This window comes from Ursus americanus, chromosome 6 (genome assembly GCF_024610735.1).
Source record: "Ursus americanus isolate L20-20 chromosome 6, mUrsAme1.1.p, whole genome shotgun sequence".
In the NCBI taxonomy this organism is placed as follows: Eukaryota; Metazoa; Chordata; class Mammalia; order Carnivora; family Ursidae; genus Ursus; species Ursus americanus.
The window spans coordinates 70,402,806-70,413,570 of record NC_142132.1 but is presented as its reverse complement, the minus strand read 5'-3'; the positions used below and the strand labels follow the sequence as shown (position 1 = coordinate 70,413,570).

The 10,765-nt window shown below is 46.5% G+C and overlaps 1 protein-coding gene across 3 annotated transcripts; it reads right to left on the bottom strand.

Moving 5' to 3' along the window:
* Positions 1-123: 123 nt before the first annotated feature.
* On the bottom strand, positions 124-7,346 carry COA6 (cytochrome c oxidase assembly factor 6). 3 transcript variants are annotated; one of them, XM_045783557.2, is made up of 3 exons: positions 7,228-7,346; positions 6,209-6,368; positions 124-476 (listed from the first exon to the last, which is right to left on the bottom strand). In XM_045783557.2, the coding sequence occupies exons 2-3, from the start codon at positions 6,350-6,352 to the stop codon at positions 381-383; spliced, it is 240 nt and encodes a 79-aa protein (XP_045639513.1). In that variant the 5' UTR covers positions 6,353-6,368; positions 7,228-7,346; the 3' UTR covers positions 124-380. The 3 variants fall into 3 exon arrangements, with proteins under 3 accessions (XP_045639513.1, XP_045639515.1, XP_045639517.1); XM_045783559.2 differs by lacking the exon at positions 7,228-7,346 and adding an exon at positions 7,068-7,200; XM_045783561.2 differs by lacking the exon at positions 7,228-7,346 and adding an exon at positions 6,933-7,043.
* Between the last annotated feature and the right edge of the window lie 3,419 nt (positions 7,347-10,765).

The window sequence follows — 10,765 nt, the reverse complement described above, 5'->3', positions numbered from 1 at the left end:
CTTAACTGTGGGATCTGCTTTATTGCAGTGGTCGGGAACCGAACCTACACTCTCTCCAAGGTACGCCTGTATTTAGATCTGTAAGATACGCCCACAACTCCAACCAAAACAAAAAAAAACATGGATTTTTATAATTGGCTTTAATTTTTCTTAAAATATAGCTTTCTTACTAAATTAAAACTTAGCATCTCTCATACCATTTCGATTCTTCATAGTTTGATGGAATCTTGTTACTTGATTATTTTAAAGAGTTGTTTATGTGGACCGAGTCGTGCAGTTCACCACGACTGATTCAAACCACTACTGTCCCATAGTCAGTGGAGCATTTCTGCAGGTTCAAAAAGAATAATTTCAAACCTTCTGAAAAGTTCAGGAGCAGCCTAGGACTTCGCAGTTGTTTTCGATGGCTGGAACTGTCCTGCTTCAAATTTTTCTTTGAACTTTAAGTAGTCTCTTCTTTTATCAAAATATTTTATCTGTTGAGAAAAAAGTGTTTGAAATAAGGGCAAATTTTGCAGCTTAAACAAAAGCACAGATTTAAATGTAACAAATTATTCAACGTAAGTTAAGTGGCGTAAGTGATTTGTATTCTACAGTCATTCTGCATCAAGGTATACGACGTGTAACAGTCTGCAAAGACCCTTTTTGGGTTATAGATCCTGTTGAGAATTCAGGTAGCCCATGTGCCTTCTCGAGAAATGTCCCTGTGCTTGCCGTGTGGGCTCAGAGTTTGCAGGCCATAAAACTTCATGACTTAAAGACATTGTACAAGTTTTTCTTTTCAACTGTAAGTTCAATAAGTTTTGGAGTTCATCAGCCATGATGAAGTTTATCTCATCCAGAAACACACACTTGGGACAGATGGTTAAAAATTATATTTATAAACTGAGTGGATAAAACTTTAATAAAGACTTCATCTTATTAATATGCTTCTCTTGCCATAGGGAATTTGAAGTATCTTAAAGCCCCATATCCTGAAACAGTAAAATTACAGTAGAAAGTCAATGTCACAAACAAACTGTCACACTGTCTACATCTGAGCTGCTTTGCAGACAAGGCCACGGCAGGACACCACACACTGTCACCGACAGGATAAAAAACACTAGTTGTTTTGTTAAAAGCTTTTCTTAGGATTTAATTCTTGCTCAGTGGAGCCTAAGTGAAAAGTAGATGGAGAATGTACGCGTCTGTCTCAAGCTGGCATGAGACACAGATAAGCCGGGTGCATTTCTCCCTGGGCTATGACAGCCAAGGAATGTCCTAACAGTCCCCTCTGAGGGACCACAACTTTCTTACCAAGAAACCTTGTCCTCTAAAACCACAGACTATCAGAAACTTGCTCTTTAAGGTTACAGCAATAAAAATGGAACATTCTACCTCTGCCCGGAGGATCTCAGGCAATCTAACAAAAGCAGCAGCCTTGATTTCCAGCCCAGGAGCAGGATCTCAAAGAAGGGATTTCCGAACGTGACATTCATGTTTAAGAAACTAGGACCCTGGGTCCCTTCTCAGTCCAGAGCTGACGATGACCTGTTTAGTTACAGCCCTGCTCTGAGCTTATCAAAGCACAGCTTCATTTCACTTTTACCTGACTTCCACCCTGCCCCTAAATCCTCGGATGACCCCTTCCCTGTGCCTGGTGGGGTGCCCGCAGCTCCTCTGGTGCAGTCTCCCCAGCTACCGGGCTGCAGATTTACCCCCAGTGGCTGGGATGCGTGTTCTGCGTAAAAGATATCACAGAAAGAAGTGGACAGTGTCCGGACATTTGTGACGGATCCCATCACACGGCCACCTGCCTGACCGACCACTCCCTGTAGATGTCCTACTAGCCCACTGGTCCCAGATCGGCCGGAACCAAGTTCTTCAAGCTCGTGTCTCCTCTGATACTTCCTTCAGCGTACGCACCGCCATCCACCTAAACCCTTAGGTCCCACACCCTCTTGTCACTGTCCTAGAGCCCCTCATCTCTCACTCGGATTATGGTAACAGGACTTGAACTGGCTTCTCTACCCTCCTTAATCCATCGGTCACACCGCTGCCAAGTATGATCTTCTCAAAACCCACATCTGGCGGTGTCCCTCGCTGGAGGGTCTTGCCAGGCATCCCTACAGACTGTAAGGTGACATCCAGACTCCTCAGCGAGACACACAAGGCCATTCATGGCTTAATCTCTGCCCATTTGTCTGTCCTCTCTGAATCGGCCACCGGCCCCGGAAATGCTGGCCCACCCGGAGCTGCTCCGTTCCCGGATGTGTTTAGTTCCCGTGCGCCCGTGCTTCCCTGCCTCTGTGTGGACCGCACTCCACCTGAACGCTCTCCACCCCAGCCTTCCCTCCTCGGTTAGCAGTCGGGGGTCCTCAACACGGGGCTCGCGCTCCCCCCTCCAGGCTCACGAGCTCGTGAGCACTTACGGAGGGCTGTGTACACGGGACGCCAGCAGCCTCCGGGCTGTTACGGGAGGTGCGGGACAGCAGCGCCAACACCAGAACGCTGGGAGTTCTGAAACACTTCCAAGGTTTATATGCAAAAGACAGTATGAAATTGATACTGGGATCAAGTCTTTTGGATGATGCTGGAATGAATGATGGACCTCATCCCTGCTCCTTCCTCAGCGACGAACCAACAGGAGACTTTCAACAGGCCCGTCACGCAGGTTAGGCTGATGAGCGCCATCAAAGCAGCAAAGCGCCAAGAAGAGTCACTGTTCCAGTGACACCTGGTGTTTTAGTTGCAGGGCATCCTTACTACGTAACACAGCCGTATTTACTGCTTCACGGCTTAGCTGATCTTGAACAAAGTATTTCACGTGAGCCTTAGTTCCCACTGTGTAAAACAGACACACAAGTACTCAGGAGACGAAATGAAAGCCAATAAAAATGCCTCACACAGAACGGACCCAAATGAGCCTCTCTTTTCTGACCCCCTTCCCCCATATGCCTCCCCACTTTCTCACACACGGCTCTGGAACAATCTTTCCGTTTCTAGTCTGTGGCTACTAAGACTTCAGGCAATCCCTGAGCAGAGCACACAGGTGAGGAGGGAGCAGGCTGAGAGCGCACGGCCCTGCGGGAGAACACAAGTACCGTAAACACGACACAACAATGTCAAATGCTGAAGTCAACTGGAATATTCTGCTATAGCTCCCCGCTCCCTCCTCTGTTGGGGTCAGCTAGAGCTTTGCAGCCTGCGTTCCCTTCTCCACCAGGACTCCTGTCCTAATGCTTGGGTGGCTCCAGTGTCCACGTGGTCAGTCCTTCCGTAGCCCAGGCCTCTCAGCTCCCTGACTTCTGCAGTCATCTTATCCTCCAACTGTCTTAATCCCAGGATCAAAGCCTAGGCCTTGGCCTTACCAATAAATACACCTTTTCCATAATCCCAATTCTGAGCAGCCCATTCTCCAGGCCCCGCACCTTCCCTTTCTCTACAGGACCCTGACGCTGCCAACCTGAGCCCACCACGTTTTCACAGCCTCACTCTCGTATCCTCACAGCTCTCCTTCCTGTCAAACTCACAACTCTCCACTGGCTTCCCGTAGCACTCAGAGCGAACGCCACCACCCCTGGCCTCCCATCCCCTCCCTGGCGCGAACGTCTACTACTCTCTCCTTGCTGCTCCTTAAACACACTGGACCTGCCCCCACTGCATGGCTGTTGTGTTGTCCCACTTCCCTCCTGAGGATGCTCAACCAGTCAGTCCTGCAGTGAGGCCCTGGGCTCTGGGGCTGTGTCCGTGCTGGTGTCTTTCACTGAGGTTAGGAGCATGGGAGGAGAGGCCTGCTGGGTACAGGGTGGGGCAGAGTTCAGACCTGTGTGTGCAGAGGTCATGGGGGTCTTGTGAACATCTAACCCTACTGACACAGCTCAACAGGTGCCTCTGGAGTTGGAGAAAGGGCCTGGCTAGAGCTGCAGACTAGGCATCAACACCTGAGACCAGAATGCCTTGGGAGAGCGAACAGCACAGAAGAGCACCGGCATTACCAGCTGCACAGGGAAGCTTTCTAACAGGCGTCGCTGCTAGCCGAGCAGGAGGAAAGCTGGGGGTGGAATCATACACGCACCCAAGGAGATAGGGCTTTTATATTTAAGTAGACTACAGTTATGACTAAGTTTCTAGAACACCATGAGGCTTGTGCAGGCTATTTTCATGGATCCTTTTCTTGCACCACAGGCAAAGGAAGGAGGATGGGGAAAAGGGAAAAGCATGGGGTCCAGACTTACTCCCAAGCTCAAATCCAGGCTCTGCACTTACAGGTGACTTCATTTCAATGTGCCCATGTCCTTGTCTGCAAAACTAGGTGACAGTTCTTTGAGAACAGTGGAGGGCACAAGTGAAGTGCTCGGAGCACATAGTCCGTAAATGAGCTATGAGCAGGACGCAGCAGCCTGGAGAGCGGGCTGGCCCCTGGGGCACGGCACTCAGCCAGTGTGGAGTGGGAGGGGAAGGGACAGAATAAAGCAGCAACAGGGCTGGCTGTAGACAACCCTTCATGATGCAGAGAACAGAAGCTGCCCTGAAAGAAGGGGAGGGGGAGGGTCTGCCAATCACCAGGCTGGAGAGAAAGCCGTGGGTTTCCGAGGAGAGGTAGAGAGAGAGGATAAAAACAGGAAAGAAGTGTGTGTGTGTGAGAGAGGATAAAAACAGGAAAGAAGTGTGACTTTCCAAAGGGGCTAAGACAGGGATTCCCAGCCATGGTTACCGGAATCACCTGTAGAGCCAGAGCCGGGTCCTACTGTGAGACATTTAGTAAACCTGAGGTGAGGTCTGGGACATGGCTCTTTAAAAAGTCTCCATCTGATTATGATGCGTCACCTGAGAGGAATCATGGCAAGGCTGTCAAAAGACACGTCTCACAGGGACAAAATTCTCCTGAGAAAACGTGGGGGTGGGGTGAGAGGAGAACCCACCAAGGCCCCGGCCCCCAGAGCTCCTGTCCTGTTCTCAGCTCCACCCTGCCCTCAGTGACCACAGGGCCAGCGAGCCCAGTGAGAAGGGGACAGCACAGGCAGTAAAGATATCAGGACCCTCAAGGACTCAGGTCTGCCTCAGCCCAAGCTCCCACATTCTCCACCTACTTCTTAAAATCAGGAGTTGTTCTTGGTGCAGCAATCCTAATGGGAAAACCAGGGATGTATAACACTTTTTGCCTAAATCGTTACTCAATCCAGTCACAAAACCCCGCACTGATCATGTTTCTATTTATGTCAAGTTAGACATCGAGTCTTCATAGGAATCCCATGAGATAGGTTGCATTATGCTGGTTTTACAGGTGAGTTCATCTAACGCGTATTCTCCTAACTGCATTCACTCCCAGCCCAGCCCTCCAGTATGACCCCCACCCTTCTAGTGGGCTCCTGCACACGTCCGGCTCCTCATCTAAAAATGTGGGGTGTGACAGGGAAGACCCTAAACCATGTCCTCAGATGAGCTGTTCTCTCACCTGTGTGGTATGCTTTGTTACAGCACGATGGAGTGGAAAAGCACAGGCAGATTCAGGTACAACTCTTACATCCGCCAGCTGGGCCTGACTTAGAATTAGTTCTGCCACTTACCAATACTGAGCAAGTTATTTCAATGCCTTGACCTTCAGATGCCTCCTCCCGAAACAGAGCAAACCACCCATCTGAGAGGATACTGATAAAGGAGCGTCAAGCACTTAGGACAATTTACTGAGCTCAATGTTAGTGCCCTTTTCCAGCCCACTCCCACACTAAGGACTGGCAGCACAAGGACAGGCAGCACACAGCAGGAAAACGGTCAGGCATTCCGGGCAGCTGGTGACAGGACCCATCATCGGGACTTCCTCAGCCATTCTCATATTTTAGGTAAATGACCATATGATTTTGGGTGGGCAACAAGGAATGCCTTATTTCTGATAGTAGTTCTAGGCCAGTGAATTTGCCAACTCTTCCCCAAGATTAAATATTGTTCTTAAGATCCTGGAGAAATCTACCAACTTAGTGGGTTGGAATTTTTGGTTACGGTTTATAGGTTTGTTTTCAGTGATCTTTAAAGTGTCAGGTGACCTTTCCCATGTCTGCCTGACATAAGAACATAAAACAAGTCTGGATTACCAGGCAGGGGTTTCTCTAATGCTCACACAAACTAGATTTGACTTGCCTCAGACGGCGCTTCATCTCAGAGCCTGCCACACACACTGTAAGCTCTATGCATTTTAACAGCCAACAGAAACCCATCGAGTATGCCTTACCCACTGCTGGGGACAACTGGATTCAAAAGAGCTTCTTAACTTCTTGCACTGAGAAGCGTCCTCTGTGTTCTCATCTAAACACTTCCAGTACTCATCCCGGGCTCCCCAGCAAGCCTGCCTTTCTTTCATAGACGGGGCTGCCATTCCTAGCGGGCTCAAGCTGTCGGCCAAAATAAAATTTAAGGTTAACGAGGAACTTGTTGTTTCAGAGAAGGCAAGGCACTAACACTGTCATTCCTTCCCACCCCCTCTTTCTAAAGTTCTACCTCGGGATTTTAACGATACCGTAAGAGAGCACTCGCTTTTGAAGCTTATCTCCTACACTATGAAACTGGGCTCCCAGCGGGGTGGCGGCTTGGTCTCAGGAAGCCCGAGTTAGAACTACGGTTCTCGGGGCGCCTGGGTGGCACAGCGGTTAAGCATCTGCCTTCGGCTCAGGGCGTGATCCCAATGTTCTGGGATCGAGCCCCACATCAGGCTCCTCCGCTGTGAGCCTGCTTCTTCCTCTCCCACTCCCCCTGCTTGTGTTCCCTCTCTCGCTGGCTGTCGAATAAATAAATAAAACTTTAAAAAAAAAAAAAAAAAGAACTACGGTTCTCTCACAGCCCACTCAGAGTAGCTCATTCATCCTCTCGAGCTTGTCTCCCCAGCTGTACAACGGGGGGAGCAGTGCCCATTTTACAAAGTTGCCTTTCCAACCAAACTGCTGTACAAATAAACGCACGGAGTCAAAGTGACGTGGCAGGGCCAGGAGTGCTACTGAGTTTCGCAGAAGAGGAGCCCGAGGCGTGCGAAGTCGCCCGGTCCACCTTCCACCACGCACGCATGCACGCCCGCCGGGACCCACCCGCAAGCTGACCTCTCGCCCGCCCGGGATCAGGTTCCCCTCCGCGCCGACGAGAGGAAAGGGTCATGAAACCCAACACACTGGGGGGGGGGAGTGGAGGAGGGCCCGGTGCCGAGTCCTGGTGCCCGGACGCTCGCATCGCCCGCGGGGGTTTAAGCAGTGTATAACTCACCACCCCAAGGAAGCACTTCACGGAGCGAATCCGCCCGCCTGCTTGGAATGACCCTTACGGCATCCCGTTCACCCTTCAAGGAGGCGGGACTTCCGGCTCCGCTCTCTGACCTATTGCAGCGACTTCCTTCCGGACTTCCTGGGCGGGTGGGGGAAGCTGGGCCTGGGAGTGTGGAGGTGAAGAGTGGGTGGGACTCTTGTCAATGCTCAGAGCGGCCTCAACCTTATTGGTGGGTCCATGCCTCTTTCCCGGAGGCTGTTAACAACTGTGAGGGACTGTGCTCCTTACGTGAATCTAAATTTCTATGCATATCTCACCCCGCACCGCCCGGGAGGCTTGCCTTTCGAGCCCTGAGGGACAGGGCGGTTTGAAGTGGAAATTGCAGCGGAGGGATGAGAGCTAGACAAAGTGTTAAAGATGACAGCTTAACTCCAAGCTTCCTAGATAGAGATAGGCAGAGAGGGAGAGGAAGAAAGATGGGGAGAGGGAGAGAGATTGGGGGGGGGCGTTAAAAGGAGTGGGAGTGGGGTAGAGGGAGGAGTGAGGGACAGACACAAGACCCAGGAAATTTGGCAAATAAGTGAACCAAGCTGCGAACCCGAGGCTTTGAGATCCCAAGTCCCCTGGTCGAGATTTCATCCTGGTATATTTCTCAGCATCATCACCTTACCTTGAAAGCTTGCAGCTTGCTTCCGTGGATGGAAAATGTCCTTTTAGTTGGTATTTGGAGACATCTAGTGAAAGCGAATGTGAAAGCAAAGTTCCATTCTGCTTAGAGTGATAGTTAAAATGTGAGCCCAATTAGTTTACAGATAGGATCTGTGGACTTGATCCGAAATTTGTGGGAGGTAATTCAAATTGGTCAGGAGAAGGGAGAAACTAAATATTTGCATTTTTGTTTTAATCTTACTCGTGGCTCTTTTTTTACTCCCAAAAAACACCAAGGTATTTTTAAAAAGGAATGAAAAGAGCTGCTCCAGATATTTTGAAAGGATGTTATCTCTAATATATAAACAAGTTAATATGAGCAGAATCTTTAAAAGCATGTTTATGGATAAAGACCAGTCATCTGGTGTCTGGTTCTCTTAACAGATTCCATGTGCATCATCTAGTCCTGTTGAAGTTCTAAAGTGCTTATAAAACACAGGAGCAATGTACAGCTCTGCCATCAGTGCTGGTGTTTGATCCTTTCCAAATTAACTTTATGCAGGTTTTCAGAGTGGCTATGTGAAGCTTAGTACCACCAAACACATGTTTTACAATATGGGCAGTATTTCTGTAAGTTAGTGGACTCTATAAGATAGCAGAATGCTTTATCTTTACCAGAGCTGTTCATTTCTTTTACATGGGCAGTTTATATAAAGATAATATTTCTAAGTATGACGGATGAGATATAAAGAGGATGAAAAGAAAGAGTCCTGGATGACTTCAGAGTTGAAAAAAGAAATACATTTAAAATTTTAAGTTTATACATACTTAATGATAAATATATAAAATAAAGTGAAACTTGACTGAATTATAAAGAAGAAAGTATACTCAGGTTACTTTAATAAGCCTTTCTCAGTGATTTTTAAGACAAAGGAAAAATCAATAAGGATATAGAAAAGTTGAATAACATGATTGATAAACTAACCTAATGAATATACAGAATGTAACCAAAATTAGCATATACATTTTTTTAAAGCAAACATAGCACCGTCCCCAAATCAACCACATACTTAGCTGTAAAGCAACTCTCAACAAATTTTAAAGATTGAAATCATTCAGCACATGTTTTTTGACCATTATGCAATTAAGCTAGAAATCAATAAAGAATTATAACAAATCTATATAAACCGTAGTCAGAGGAGTCATAATGATATTAAGAATATATTTTGAGCTGAACAATAAAATAGCAGTGCCTGTGGGATGCAGCTAAAACAGGACTTAAAGGAAAATTTATAGGCAGAAGTATATTAGAAAAGAGATTAAAAAGTCTTTAGCTAAACATCCCTTTTCAAGACGTCACAAAAACAAAAGCAAAATTAAAGAAAGTAAAATGAGGGCGCCTGGGTGGCACAGCGGTTAAGCGTCTGCCTTCGGCTCAGGGCGTGATCCCAGCCTTATGGGATCGAGCCCCACATCAGGCTCCTCCACTATGAGCCTGCTTCTTCCTCTCCCACTCCCCCTGCTTGTGTTCCCTCTCTCGCTGGCTGTCTCTAATAAATAAATCTTTAAAAAAAAAAAAAAAAGAAAGTAAAATGACAGAAATTATATTAACAGCAGGAATTAATGAAATGGGAAACAAAAGTAATGTGCCAGAGACTATCTGTGCTGGCTCAGGAGAGCCAGTTGTGCATACCTCTCCCCTACTACATGGCCACTAACATCAAATTAGTGGCTTAAAATTGTCCTTGATGATAGTATTCACTCCATGGAAATCAACAAACAGGCTTGTGTTTTGCTATGTTCGGAGCCAATCCACTAGCTGATGGCTGCATACAATGGATTAAAAATCCAAAAGTTGATTTTTTTTTTTAGAAAACACTAATAAATTGACAAATATCTGTTAGTATTGACCAATACAAAGAGAGATGTTAACCTATACCAGTAATGAAAACTATAGATATCAAAAAAGTTAGGACATCTTACAAACAATTTCAAGAAAAACACAACTGGCTGATTCAGGAGTAGAAAATATGAATCTTCCTAAGCCATAATTTAAATGAGTAGTAAAGAATCTTCACATGCAAATTCCAGGTCCACAGCTCCACGAGGAAGGTCCTCTGAAATTTGAAATAATTCCATCCTTACTGTATGAGGTTGCCATAACTTCTGTACTAATTACAAAATCCCCACACTTCTGAAACACCAAACTCTTTGGAACTCATTAGGTGAAAAATGTGACCTAGTCACAAGAAGCTCTTTGTAGTCATTATTTATATATTACTGAGGTGACTAGGTGTGTTTTGCTGCAGAAATAGTAATGTCTGAGTATTGGTTTTCGAGTAGAGGTGCTCTTCCAGTTCTTGTTGATAGTGTTACATATGTTCCATAGTACCTTTCCAATGTCTGAAAAAGTCTGTATTTCAAAACACATCTGGCTCCAAGAATTTCAGATAAAATGCATGGACCTACAGAAGAATGTTTTTATGACATCGGGGCCAAGAAGAATTTTTTTCTAGCCATATAGGAAAAGATCAATGAATTCAACTACATTAAAACTAAGAACTTCTGTTTACCAAACAATACCATGAAGCGAGTGGAAAAGACAAAACCACAATGTGGGAGAAGTTTGTAAAACAAAGAATTGGTACCTGGGATAAAGAACACTTAGGAATCAATAAGAAAGGGGCAATGTAATTTTTACCATAGTCAAAAGGCTTAAATAGGCACAACACCAAAGAGGAGAAAGAAAGGAGCAATATCAGAAACCGCCCACATCCTTGTGAGTAACCACAGTCATGAACATTCAGATCACAGTGCAACACGATTAGACACCAACCAGACCCAAGAAACATTAAAAAGTCTGACAGTAACAAGCATGAGAAGGAGGAAG

Bases quoted from the DNA above. Each gene is read 5' to 3' on its own strand.
- COA6 (XM_045783557.2), bottom strand. From the start codon at position 6,352: ATGGCAGCCCCGTCTATGAAAGAAAGGCAGGCTTGCTGGGGAGCCCGG. The intron at 477-6,208 runs GTAAGGCATACT...TTTTCTCAACAG, and splicing joins CCAGTTGTCCCCAGCAGTGG to ATAAAATATTTTGATAAAAG.